Here is a 14696-nt window from a genome sequence, read left to right on the forward strand (position 1 = left end):
CTTACTAGATATTTTTTTTGGATTTAGTAATCCTCTTTGTTTTGTACTTTACCTTCTTACTTCTTGAAACATATTAGAAGCATTAGAATACTTTGCTAATCTTTTAAATGAAGGGCCTTTTGTAGGTCTGAAATTTTGTTTTTAACTTGTTTAACCTCTCTGGGCTTTACATTCCTTTTCTGTAAAATTGGAAGGATTGAACTAAATGATCTGTCATACATCTTTAATTGTGGATGTTCTATGATTCTAAGATACATATGAATGGCTTTTAATCAGTTAATAAAAATTCAGTGGAGAATAGAACACTTTTATGTTATGTAGGGAATGTATTAAAATAGATAGCCCCAGAATATATTATCTTTATTACTTTTTCTGCAGTATTGGTGTTTTCTCCATACATGAACAGAATTTTTAAACATAGCTAGTTTAAAAATTTAAACTAAAATTTAAAAATTAACATGGTTAGTTTTTTTCAATGATAAAAAACTTAATTTCTGAGTATTATTGTTGTATTACCATCTTTATCCTCTTTATACATTAAGGAGAAAGGACATAAATTAACACATTGACTGCCACACAAAAAAACCAGGAACTTTTCCTTGGGGCCACAGTGTTTTATCATGAAAATAGAATGAAAACTTTGAGTGTAGTTTAAAGGTAAATGTAAATAGAAAAATGAAATTTATTGACTTCTATTCATTTAATCCACATTTTTAGAATTAAATTTTCAATATTAATTGTAACAATAAGGACATCAACAAATAATATTTTATGTTTGCTTCACGTGGCCCCAGGGTCAAAACTAGAGTGAGTTAAATACAACTCTCATGGCAGTTAATGTGTTAATGTACATAAATTTATTTGTACGTGAAGAGAAAGGACCACCAAAAGCCAGGTGAAAAACTAAGGAGAGAACAGAGACAGATGCCTTTTTCCTGGAAAGTCGGAGCATTCTGCAGCCTAGAAAGGGAATTTTTGGATGCTACTCCCCTGGATATACATTTGAGAGGACCATGATTGTATGGTACATGCGTATATATTGATTATGATTACTAAAAAGTCATTTTTTCATCATATGTTGATTATGTAATTGTATAAACTTACCTGTTAAACTAACCTATAACTAACTACAGTTGGTTATAACATAGCTTAATAATTCATTTTGCTTTTGCTTTGTAAAATCTTTATCAATTGCTTGTTTGCTTTTTGCCTTTTTTATGTGGAAATAAAAATGATAATAGCCTGTATTTATCAAGTGTTAATACATTAGTTTCAATTTTATTGTTTTTATATCTTTCATATCTTTTCAAAGAAAATGATGTTGTAGTGGTGGTATTTTACTGGGAACTATTCCAGATGTCCAGGAGAGGAGTTAATTCATTACATACAGTGATTTCTTAAAAATATTAGGTATTAATTCTTTTGGTTAAAAAGAGTGACTGGCTAGGAGAACAAAGATAAGATGGAGACTTTTTATGGCTTTTGAATTTTGAGCTATTTGAATGCATTATTACTATTAAATTATTAGCACAAAATCATTAGCAATAAATTAAAGTGGTATATTGCCTATAAAACTTTTTATTTGGAATCCTGACTCATATATTTAAAAAGAGAAATATCAAGCATTATTTCAAATCCCATCAGTAATTTTAATTATACTGAAATTTTCTGGCTTGCAGAAGCAAATTAGACTGCTGCTATTAGCCATTTTGAGCATAGTACTTATATAAAACTGAAATAAGTAAATCTGGCATGCAGTAGCAAAATTTGGGAATATATCTGTTTAACTAGGGTAAGTCCTTAGTTTGGTAAAGGGTCAGAAATGCAGTCTTCTTTGAGGATTGATAAAAAATAATAGATAAAATAAAGAATGATGTGCTCATTGAGCTATAATTTAAATAGAGGAAATTTAATGGGAAATGATTACATTAGTAGCAGATGGACTTGCTTCCTGAATTATAGTCTTACTGGAAATCCTAGAACAACTTAAATTTGTTTTTCAGATTTACAGTCTATTTTTTCTTTTTCTTTTTTTTTTTTTTTGAGACAGAGTCTCACTCTGTTGCCCTGGCTAGAGTGAGTGCCGTGGCGTTAGCCTAGCTCACAGCAACCTCAAACTCCTGGGCTCAAGCAATCCTACTGTCTCAGCCTCCCGAGTAGCTGGGACCACAGGCACGCGCCACCATGCCCGGCTAATTTTTTTACATATGTTTTTAGCTGTCCAATTAATTTCTTTCCATTTTTTGGTAGAGACGGGGGTCTCGCTCTTGCTCAGGCTGGTCTCGAACTCCTGAGCTCAGAATGATCCGCCTGCCTCGGCCTCCCAGAGTGCTAGGATTACAGGCCCAGCCCAGATTTACAGTCTTATAAAAAGATAAAGAGATTTGTTTATTTGGTTGTGCTGTTGTGATTCTTACTGTGTCTTTTGGATATTTCATTTTTACTAGGCTATTTTTATGATTCCCACAAATCCACCACCAACATTCAGGAAGCCAGAACTTTGGTCTGATGATTTCACCGATTTTGTTAAAAAGTGCTTAGTGAAGAATCCTGAGCAGAGAGCTACTGCAACCCAACTTTTACAGGTCAGTGCTTGTGCCTTTAAGGGAAGGGTATTTTCTTCATAACTTTTAGCTTTCTGACATTGGCCAGAATTGCTGAGAGTTTTGTAACTGATTTCCAAAGATGTAAACCACCCCAGGAAATAAAGATTGATAAGACAGACACACACACACACACACCATTCTTCTGTATGTTGTCTTTGTCCCATTTTCTGTTTTCCGGGTTCAGTCTTCTACTTTTTTTCTTTTTTCTCTTTTCTCTTTCTCTCTCTCTCTCTCTTTCTCCCTTCCTCCCTCCCTTCTTTTCTTTTCCTTTCCTTTTCTCCTTTTTTTCCTTCTTTCCTTTCCCTTTCCCTTTCCCTTCTTCTCCTCTCCTTTCCTCTCCTTTTCCTTTCCTCTCCTTTCCTTTCCTTTCCTCTTCTTCTCCTCTTCTTTTTTTCTTTCTTTTTTTGTTAGCTATTTCCCCCAACATTGTTTTAAGACAAAAATTTGCAAAGGATTCTCATTTCAGAAATGAGTTTGGTAGTTACTGTTTCTCATGTTTTTTTCTGATGTTCCTTAACTTATTTTTCCTTGGACTTTTTGCTCCACTGTAAGATATATAAGTACAAGATCCCTGAACTTCTTTTTTTTTTTTTAATTTCAGCATATTATGGGGGTACAGATGATTAGGTTACGTATGACGCCCTTGCCTGCCCTCCCCCGCAAGTCCGAGCTTCAAGTGTGTCCATCCCCCCCAAAGAGTGCACATTGCACTCTTTGTGTATGCATATACCCGTCCCCTCCTACCCCCTCCCCCTCCCCATGCCCGACATCCGATAGATGTTATTCTTATATGTGCACTTATGTGTTGATCAGTTAATACCAATTTGATGGTGAGTACATGTGGTGCTTGTCTTTCCACTCTTGGGATACTTCACTTAGTAGAATGCGTTCCAGCTCTATCCAGGAGAATCCAAGAGGTGCTTATCACCATTGTTTCTTAAAGCTGAATAGTACTCAGTGGTATACATATACCACATTTTATTAATCCACTGAACGTGCCCGATCCCGTCTGACCTCCCTGAACTTCTTGAAAAGATTATCACATGTTGTAAATACAAGTTACAAGATTATCTAAATGAAGAGTTTCAGTATCCCTGCTACAAATAGACTTTGTAACCAGAATGTCAGGAGGTTTTTTTTTTGATCTGACTTGAAATTTAATGAAAATTAAAATAATTTAATATTTATAATGGGACTTCGTGAACCTTTATTTTCCCAACAAAATTGCCTCAGAATTCTCAGCTAATAGTATGTCTCACATTTAACAAAACTTGATATTTGCAAAATGATTCTTACTGTTAAATGACAAAAGGATTCAAAACATGGTTCTTGTAAAAAAATGACTTCCCAAGGTTCCATTTTTAAAACAGGATTTGTTAAGGGGTATGGGAAACAGACTCTTAAATATAATGCTTGTTGTTATGAAAATTTAACTTAATCTCCATGGAAACAAATTTAGCAATATCTATCTAAAATAAAAATCCACATATTCTTTGACCCAGAAATTACACTTCTAGGAATTTATTCTACAAAAAGATTTAACCATGTGTGAAATTACATATGTATAAAAATATTCATAGAACATTGTAATGGTAAAAAGATTGGAAAGAACCTAAATATCTGTCAACAAATTGGAAACAATCTGAGATCCATTGAGGAGTGATTGGAAAAATATACTGTTAACTAAAAAAAAATAACAAGTTTTATACTTTAGAAAAAGGAGAGTTTTATTTTTCATAAAGGGTAGCAACTGCTGGCGGCCATTCCAACAGGTTGGGAAGCTAAGCCCTGGCCAGAAACTAAGCATATGTACTTTAAAGAAGAGACAAAAGGCAGTAGGATTTTTTACTGATTGGGGTGGTCAAATATACATGCTTAACAAGCTATAGGAGTAGTCATGAATATTTATGAAGGGAAATCATATGCATGTAATTATGCTTTATCTCTTCCATCCTATCATGGCTGGGAACTCAGTTTTAAGAGGTTTCTGGGGTCCTGTTGGCCAACAGGGGTCCATTCAGTTAGCAGAGGGCTTAAGATTTTATTTTTAGTTTACAATATGTATAGACATACACATATATACAGATGTCAATGCTTATAATGGAGTATCTCTGGAAAAATAAGCAAGAAACTGGGCTCCAAAAAAGGCAACTAACTGTATGGATGAGAGGCAGAAGTGGGATGGAGACACTGAATACTTTTTATGAGACTTTTGAGATTTGAGTTATGTGCAAATATTATCTTTCAAAAATTAATTAAGATGATAAATTTTATGTATATTTTTCCACAATAGAAATTGAAAAAATTAATTAAAATATGTATTTTGAAATATTTTGAACGTATTTCATTTTGAAATATTTCGTATAAAAAAAAGGTAGTTCAGTGGGGACTACTTTTGCACCCTCTAGTATCCAGTGCTTAATACATATGTATTGAGCTTAATGTGTGTTTATTTATCATAAACTTCTGACTTAAATATTTTTTTTAGATAGGATGATTAATTATGTTTAGTCTCATTAGAATTTTATTTTGCTGGAAGCCTAGAAACCATTCTCTCTCTTTAAGGGGTTTGGCATATGTCTTATCTATTATGATTTAAATCATAGTTTAACTCTCAGTGGACAATCAGTGGGCAATCTTATTATCAAGTTTTAGTAGACACGTATCTATAGCTTACATGCACAGATTATACCATGTTGATTTCTAGAGCCCAATAAGAAAATAATTTTTAAAAAGAAATTCATGGCAGATTTTTAAAATAGTGGTTGGTATTCTATGCACAGATAGATAATTGCGCAATTTTAGAAGAATCATAGCCTAGAAGGATCCTTTGAGATTATTATGTTGAAATCTTAGAAGTTTTTAAAAGATGAGGAGTTTGAACTCCCAGAGCTGTTAAAAGACAGAGTTCATTTTTAATTTAGTAGCACTAGACTTTCTGATCTGCAGATGATCCTTACATTGCTGGTGGGCAGCCTGAAATCCAAAAGTCAGCTCCTGGCCCAGGCTGGCCACCCATGTGACTTTTAGGTTGAATGAGATCTGCCATTATTTGAATCAATCCCTGGGCTTGGCTGGAACAGGTGGTGTCATGGGTCACTTTGTGAATTCTTGTGGCATGTGACTTACTCTTCTTTTACCAATTCAAGGGAAGTGTAGAAACTTTACCCCCTTTTTTGTCCCACCTTTTATAATTGTCTTAAATACTTCCTCTACACACATCAAGAACCACATCAGTGTTATAATATTTACTTTGACCTTAAAACATAATTGAAGAAAATCAAGAGAAGGAAAATCTACGGTATTTACCATATTTTTGCTCTTTGTTGCTTTTTTCTCAATGTTCCAAAGTTCTTTTTTGTATTGCTTCCTGTTTAGATAATGTCTTTAGCCATTTTTTTAGGGTAGGTATATGATAACGAATTATCTTAGTTTTCCCTTCATCTGAGAATGTCTTGATTTCCCCTTCATTCATGAAGGATATTTTCATTGTTTATAGTATCCTGGGTTGCCAGTTATTTTTCTTGCAGCACTTGAAAAACGTCATACCACTTCCTTCTGGCCTCCATGGTTTATGAAGACAAATCTGTTATTTGAATTGTTTTGCCCATTGCACTTTTCAAGATTTTTTTCTTTCTCTTTAGTTTCAGAAGTTTAATTATGATATGTCTTGGTGTGGTTTCTTTGGCCTCACCTTCTTTCTCTTTTTCTTGGACTCCAGTTACACAAATATTAGATCTTTCGTTTTAGTCCCACAGGTCCCATATTGTATATTTTTTATCTTCCAATTCACTGATTCTTTCTGTTGTCCCCATTTTGCTGTTGAGCCTGTCCATCAAGTTTTTATTTCAGTTGTACATTTCAGTTCTAAAATTTTCGTTTCTTTTTTGTCTTCTGTTTCTTTACTGAAAAATTCTAGTTTTTCATTTGTTTACAAACATGTTTCTAACTGCTCATTGCAGCATTTTTTTGTGATGACTGCTTTAAAATCCTTATCAGATAATTCTGACATTCCTGTCATCCTGTTGTTACCATCTGTTCATTGTCTTTTTCCCATTTAAGTTGGGATTTTCCTGGTTCTTGATATGAAGGGTGATTTTTCACTTGAAACCTGGACATTTTGGGTAATATGAGACTCTGGATCTTATTTAAATCTTAAGTTATAGCAGGTGTCCTCTCTCACTGTTCCTTGGGGATAGAAGAGTGCTATCTTTTTTGTGTTAGCGAGAAGTAGAATTCCAGGTTTCTCACTTGATCTTCTTTGACATGCAGCATGGTGGAGGACTCTTGTTACCACTGGATATGGGTGAGAGTTCAGGGTCCCCCAGTGGCCTCTGCTGGTATTGTGGGGGTGGCCTCATTATAGCTGGGCAATGGTGAATGGTCTGACCCTATACTAGGCTGCCCCTGACCCCACTCCAATAAGGAACCCCACTCCAATAAGGAATCACACAACTTCCCTATTGGAGTGGGGTCAGAGGCAGCCCAGTGGAGGGTCAGACCTGAAAGTCTAGGTTCCCCCTTAGCCTTTGCTGGTGGGGGTGGGCCATGGTTTTTTCTGTAGTGTTCGCTGGAGTAGAATAGTTATTATCTAAAGTTTTCTGTCTTGCTAGGCTGTCCATTTCCTGGTCCTTTTGCTTGAGAGAGCAGGCTTTTTCAGTTTGTGCCCATTGGTGTTTCTTAGTTGCTGGCTTCTGTAATACCCAATTTGGGATAAATCAGGTAAAAGGAAAACCCATGGAACTCACAGCTATGTCTTTCCTCTGGTCCCACCACCTTTAGCCAGTCTGTTGCCTTCTTTCTACCTTTCAGAATCTTTTTATGCTTGTTTTATATATAATGTCCAGGGTTTTAGCTATACTTTAATGGGGAGGTATAGGGGAAAATATTGTTGTCCAGAAGCAGAAATCCCTTCTTTAGTTCACTTTAAATTCTCATATTCTCTGAAGCTTTTTTGTATAAATCATTAATTTGAACTGTCAGTTCAGAAATTGATAATTCAGAACATGAACAAAATTTAAAAGGAAATATTTCAAATTTTAAAAGGATAAACTTTTCAAGTAGTCTAATTTTTAAAATACATGGTCAATAATGTGATCAGTTTATTGGGGTAATTTCTTTTTATTAGTTTAAGTGGGTTAAGAATCCTCACCCTTTTTCAGTTTAATTTTTCTGTAGATACATTTAGAAATAGTGAATTTTATTGCCTTTTAGAATTTGGTGTGTTCATCTTTTTCTTGTTGGAATACTGACCCTCCACAAGGCTGCCTTTGACTCTACTCCAACAGTGTTTTGAAACTCCAACAGTTTTTTACAAAAAAACCCTTCATATAATCAGCACCTTGTCTGACATTAATGTTATGAATGTATTTTTTAGTTTGTATTTTTTGCCATTCATACATTTTTAAGTTGTACGTATTCAAATTGTCCTTTTTTCTTTCATTTTATTACATTGGATTGAATATATAAATATTCTCCTATATTACCCTCTAGTTCTTTCCTATTTCCATTTTTTCTTTTAAACATTTAATACTTTAATCCATCTGGAATTTATTTTGGTGTTACTGTGGTAAGGATCTAGGTTAACCTTCCGAACACCCCAAAGGCAGGCAGTTATCTCAGCACCAGTTTTGGTTGTTTTTTCCTCACTGATTGAAAATGCTGTCTTCATAATATGCCAGTTTCCTTTGTATATATTATATTCCATTTCTGGATATTTTATTCTTTTTCATTGTTCTTTCTATTCTCATGCTGATGTCAGATCCTTTTTAAAGCATTCAACAAAAAGATATGGTTTCTGTTTATTGGGTATAAAGGTTGATATTTCTGTTAAATCAATCATGTTATTCAGATGACTTTTATCTTCATTTATCTTTTGCCTGTATTATTTCTCAGTAGCTAAAAAAGGAATATTAAAATCTCCCATGTCTTATTTATATCCACCTCTTCTTATGTCTCTATAGTTTTTATTACATACAATGCTATATAAGTATATCAAGTTTATAACTTTTTTATAGTATATCCTTTATCAATATTAATTGACTTGTCATTTACTGCTTTCTCCTTTCACTTTTGTTTTTTTTATCATGTTATTCATATCTTTTTGTTTAAATATTTCATTGCGTGTCTTTAACTTTTAACCCATTCTTTTAAGTATGCCTTATGTAGAAACATAAGTTCAGTTTATTTTATATATCTCATGTAGAAAGCATGTAGTTAGAATTTATCTTATTAACTAAGTGAACCTTTGTCTTTTAGTACTCAACTAAAATTATATTTAATAAGTAGAAATTTAATCCTTTATTTACACTGGTATGTAATTATATGCTAATATCATTTTTATCACAACTGTCATGTTTTACTTTTGCCATCTTTCTTTGTCTGCATTATTCTTTATGTTGGTTTGCAGTTTTAATTTTTACCAGCTACTACTTTTTTAAAAAAGCCTTTAAAAATATACAGGTGGTCCTTGATTTATAATTGTTCAACTTAGGCTTTTTTAAAATGGTGCAAAAGTGATATGCATTCAGTAGAAACTATCCTTCGAAGTTTGAATTTTGATCTTTTCTCAGGCTAGTGATATGCGGTATGATACTCTTGTGATGCTGGGCAGTGGCAGTGAGCCACAGCTTCCAGTCAGCCCTGTGATCACGAGGGTAAATAAACCATCCTCTATGGTATACTGTTTGCCAGCATTTTTTGGATATAGTGTTATGTGTTTTTGCATCCTATCATGTCTTCTACAAAACACGCGTCTGTGTCTAGGCTAATGACAGTGTTCTGAGCATGTTTAAAGTAGGATAGGCTAAGCTTTGACATTTGGTAGGTTAGGCGTCTTTTAATGCATTTTCAACTTACGTTATTGTAAACTTATGATGGGTTTATCAGGATATAACCCCATTATAAGTCACGACCATCTGTACTTATTAATAAAAATCTGGCAATAGGTCTGATAAAACTTCTCTTCTTCCTATCAAGAGTGCTCAAATAATATGGTCTTGTACTTCAAGTACCCTTTTAACTTTATTAGCCAGTTCCTCTTTGTTGGTCAAAATCATGTCTATAGTAGCTATGTAGAGAAAGCATGAGTACAAATGAAATTGGACATACCAAGTTTTGGAGATCAAGAGCATTAAGCTCTACAGACTAATGGTGGCGTAACACTGTAGTCAGTCCACAATGAATTGCATAAAAGCAAGGTCGAGGTAGACTACATGAATCAGGTATGTACTCTGGCATTTCTTAAAAATAACTGTATCTTTCAGGGGTGGCTTATGGCTTTCCCTGAGAAGACAAAATATAATACAGTTTGAAATTTCTATGTAAAGAAATGTAATTCTACTGGTTCCAAGTTTTTACAGTGCTGGTTTTCTTGCATTTCTGTTAATGTAAAATCAGTCACTAAATCCTTCTTATTTTTCCATAAGATTTACTGTTTCCTCTCTATTTTTGGCAACTGTTTTTTTTTTGAATTCTTGTTTTAAATAATTCATACCTATATTATTACAGTTTTTCCCCATTCTGTTTCATTTGTAAACTCTGCTCAAGATAATTCTATCAAAGACATTCTTTTCCTTACATTATTCTCTTGTTTATGTAATTTAAAATGGCTCTCAGACAAAATTGAGGCTTCTCACCTTAAGCATTTATCCTTCTTGCCTTACTGTCGTCTGTATCGAATACTCATAAACACCATTTCTCAAAATGGTGTTTCTACTTTGGCTAAAGCAGATGTTTTTACTGTGTTCTAGCATACATCTCCTATTTTTGTGTCTTTGTTCATGTTGTTCATACTGTTTCTCCTTCCTAAAATGATCTGTTTCTTCTGTCTGAGGCATCTGTGATTACCTTACCCCTTCTCCTACTTTTATATCTCTTAATCATATAGGCTGTGTGCTAAACCATCATGAATATAACTTCTCTGTCATATTATACTTTTTAAAATACATGTTTGTCTTTTATTTCTCAAAGAACATATCTTCAGGAGTGTGTGTGTGTGTGTGTGTGTAACCTTTCTACTAGTGTTTGTCAAAAAATTTCAGAGAAGGACAAGGATTCCTTCCTTCTTGTTACTCTACCATCCTCTAGGGCCCTGTCTTTGTCGTCATAATTGTTTGAAGTGGTATTGCAAGTACCTCTGTTTTCCAACTCAGCACAAAGTGAAGAGATCATAGAATAGTTACTCAATGTTTTACAGGCCAGACTAGAAAGTAGAACACAACACTTTCACTCATGTTCCATTGATGAGAACTTCCTCACATAGTCACAACCAGCTAAAAGGCAAGTGGAGAAAGGTAGGCTCTATTAGTAGCTGGGCAGCTATAGGTCCAGCCACAACTCTGTTTTGGTATAGGTCCAGGAGTTTCCACTACAGATAGGTTAATTAGTCTCTACTACAGATAGTTAATTAGTCTCACCACAGATATGGTGATTAATCTATAGCTATTACAAAAGAATTTATTGGTTCTTTACAATTGGTCTTAGTATTTCTGTATTTGGCAAAATTCTCACTCATAGTTTTTCCAAATGGTATATTTACTATTTTAAAGCCTCTCCCCAATGTCTATAATTTCTTCCCTAACACTGAATGTTTTTTGCCTTTAAGTATATTTTTGTGTTCTATTTACATTTATTGAAATAATTCAGGTGGCTTTTACCTGACACTATCTACTGATACATAATTATGAAAATTGCATTTTGAAGCTGGATTGCTTCCCCCAGATAAGGTTATCTCTCCCAAATTATACTTATAACCTCTCCCTCTACTTTCTGTCATGCCCCTCTCTCTCAATAATAAAGCAATTAAAAACCTAGATCTATTCTGATAATTTCCCTTCTGTTTATCAGAATTGTAGAGAACTCAGCTATTTTAGCTAGATCATAATGATATTAAAAAAGAAGCAACAAGTTCTTTTATATATGGTATAGAAATGCAGTATTACTCAAAAATATTTTTCTGTCTTCATTGGAAAAGATTAAATTATTCACGACACAATAAAATAGAAAACATAAAAGAAGTAACAATATAGTTGTCCTCCTTTTGACCACTGATTTTGGCTATTAGTTTATTAAGATTAATTAAATTCTGTAAATCAGTACCAACGTGTTTATTTTTATATGTAACATAATCACCAACCTGTTTCTTAAAATTTATTATCTTTTTAACTATCTAACATATACTTCTTTTGGACAATTATATCTTTAAGGATAATGTAGTTTTATTAACAGGGTTGTGCTTTTGTGTATGCGCTTTAAATTTTTTAAAAAACAAGTAAATCCAAAAGCAAATCTTTATTTCTAAAGCAGCTGAAATATTCTCTTTCCTTAACCAATATATTTAATTCTAGATGAAAAAACAATCATTGAAGCCTGTGATCCTGGCTAACATTTATATGGTGTTTTAATATTTATTAGCTATAATCCTGAAAAATCTTTCGAATTTATACCATTGAATTTTACTTTTCCAGCATCCTTTTATCAAGAATGCAAAACCTGTATCAATATTAAGAGACCTGATTACAGAAGCTATGGAGATCAAAGCTAAAAGACATGAAGAACAGCAGCGAGAACTGGAAGAGGAGGAAGAAAATTCGGTCTGTAATTATCTTCAAAAAGTTGATTTTTTTCTGAGTCATTTTTCTATGATTTTGTTTTTATTTCTTTAAATATATTAATACCACTTACTGTTTTATTTCACAGTAAAATGTATTTCTTCATTAAATCTCAAAATATATTTTGTTTACATTGAATGTTTGCTATCCTTTTCCGATGTCTTAAGAATTAGTGATTAGTGGAATGTAATATTGATATGTTTGTTAGGCTTGCACAGTACCTAGTAACTAGTTGACGCTAACTCTGAGTTTGTTGAATAAACATCTTGAATTTGGGCAATCTTGTGTCATATCTTGTGGAACTAACTTTCTTTTTCTTTTTTTGCTTTTGAGATAGGATCTTGCTCTGTTGCCCAGACTGGAGTGTAGTGGCATAATCATAGATCACTGCAGCCTTGAACTCCTAGGCTCAAGTGTTCCTCCCAAGTAGCTGGGACTACAGGTGGCTGCCACCATGCCCAGCTATTTTTTTTTTCTTTTTTTAGAAATAGGGTCTTGCTATGTTGCTCAGGCTAGTCAGAAACTCCTAGGCTCAAGTGACCCTCCCACCTAGGCCTCCCAAAGTGCTGGAATTACAGGTGTGAGACACCATGCCTGGCCTGGAACTGTCTTTTAACTGGTTACCAACTATGTTATAAATAAAGAGTACCACAGTAGAACAGGAGTTACCAGAGAAAGCAAGAGGGGCATATAAGGACCTAACATATTCAACTAGTTTGTTCCATTTACTGGTATTGTAGTGACACATACTGGTGTGTCACTACATTTTAATAACAACATAAAATAATTATATTTATTTACCACATTTTGTAATATTTAATAGTTTTATCCTTTGCTAATTATTTTTTGCCTTGTGTTTCAAATAATCTTTTCTTATGGATAATGATAAAGAGATAAATACCCCTTGGTATTCAAATAGTTATAAAATCTGAACACATAGATATTATTTTATTTTTTTACTGATTGAAAATGTCTTTGATAGCATCATCTATATTTTCCCTTTGAAATTTTTTTATCTTACAGTTTATGCAAATAGCATTATTTCGCTAATTTAAATTCAATATAAATAGCATTATTTATTTTGATAATAAATAAATTACTTATTTTTAAAATATTTATTTATTTATTTACTTATCCTCCCAAGCGATCCTACTTAGGAGGACCACTTGAACCTAGGAATTTGAGGCTGCTGGGAACCATGATTGTGCCACTATGCTCCAGTCTGGGTGACAGCAAGGCCTTGTCTCAAAAACAAAAAAAGAAAGAAAGTTCCAAAAGATATACATAAAATTGCCCAAATTCAAGATGTTTATTCAGTTTTAATTTCAGAGACTGGTTATTCAATTGGAAATTCTTTAGAAATATTTTTATCCTTTGCACCAATTATTAATCCCTGTGTCATGTGGTAGTCCAGGACAAGGAGAAATGTGTGTCTTTGCAGACTTGACTTACAATTATTTTCTTCAGATATGCAGCTATATGAGTTATTTTTTTGGCACTCATCACGGATTGCATAGTGTGACAGATGCTTTAAGCTTATATTCTAAATGTAAAATCTTTCACTATGAAGTTGCCATTCAGAATTTTAATCATGCCCTCAAAAGGTATTTTTTCTTAAGTTTGTCATTAAATAGGTGATATGGGAGATGTAAAGACCTTGGCTCTTGTTTTCAGGGCGTTTTATAGTTCCCACCCTTGATTCCTGTGTGATGATAGATACATTTAGTTTCTGATTTCTCTCCAATTAATGTTTGTAAATGTGAGATTTTTGTAGTTGGTTTTGTGGTTTCATTACATCCATATGAGGTTCATTGCACGCTGCTTAAGGAAGCCATTACACTGAGACAGCAGGGGGTACAGCAGAGAGTTTAATATCGCAGGCACCAAGAAAGGAGAAAGGAAGATGTTCTCAAATCTGTCTCCCAGAGAATTTGGGAGAAAGGGATTTTTGAAGATAGTTTGGCAGGCAAAAGCCTGGTAAATTGGGTCTGCTAATTGGCTGAGTTCAGGGTGGAACCAGATGGGTGTAGAAATTGTCTTCTTTGCTGAGTGAGTTCTTGGTTGGGAGTCACAAGACCACTTGAGTCAGTTCCTTGGTATAGGCCACTGGTCTGGGTGGGTGAGCTGTGCCATCGGAATGCAGAGCTTGGAAGATATCTCAATAACTAGTGTTAGGTTTCACAAGGCTGATGTTATCTATGGGAGCAATGAAGAAAGCTAAGAATCTTTATGATCAGCAGCTGTATGACTCCTGAATAGTAAGCAATTATAGGAAAACAAGCTAGGGAACAATGTCTGGTTATATATATATTTCCCCTACCACAGTTCCCACCTTGTGACCCTTTATTAATTTTATAAAGGGTGGTTTCAGTTTCAAAGGCACTTTATCATATATTATTTTATTTGATTTTTTTTAAAAGAGTGGTCATGTTTGTTATTATTATTATCCTATTGAGCATTTGAATAAAATTAGGAGAGA

The 14696-nt window shown here is 33.7% G+C and overlaps 1 protein-coding gene across 2 annotated transcripts in view; it reads left to right on the forward strand.

The window, feature by feature from the left end:
* STK3 (serine/threonine kinase 3) overlaps positions 1-14696 on the forward strand; it is a 280323-nt gene that overhangs the window by 148749 nt on the left and 116878 nt on the right. For both annotated transcript variants that reach the window (XM_012643656.1, XM_012643657.1), the window contains 2 exons: positions 2448-2585; positions 12074-12199. In XM_012643656.1, the coding sequence (XP_012499110.1) occupies positions 2448-2585; positions 12074-12199 (264 nt within the window). The remainder of the gene's footprint in view (positions 1-2447; positions 2586-12073; positions 12200-14696) is intronic.

Source organism: Propithecus coquereli, unplaced genomic scaffold (genome assembly GCF_000956105.1).
Source record: "Propithecus coquereli isolate 6110/MARCELLA unplaced genomic scaffold, Pcoq_1.0 Scaffold2, whole genome shotgun sequence".
NCBI classification, from domain to species: domain Eukaryota; kingdom Metazoa; phylum Chordata; class Mammalia; order Primates; family Indriidae; genus Propithecus; species Propithecus coquereli.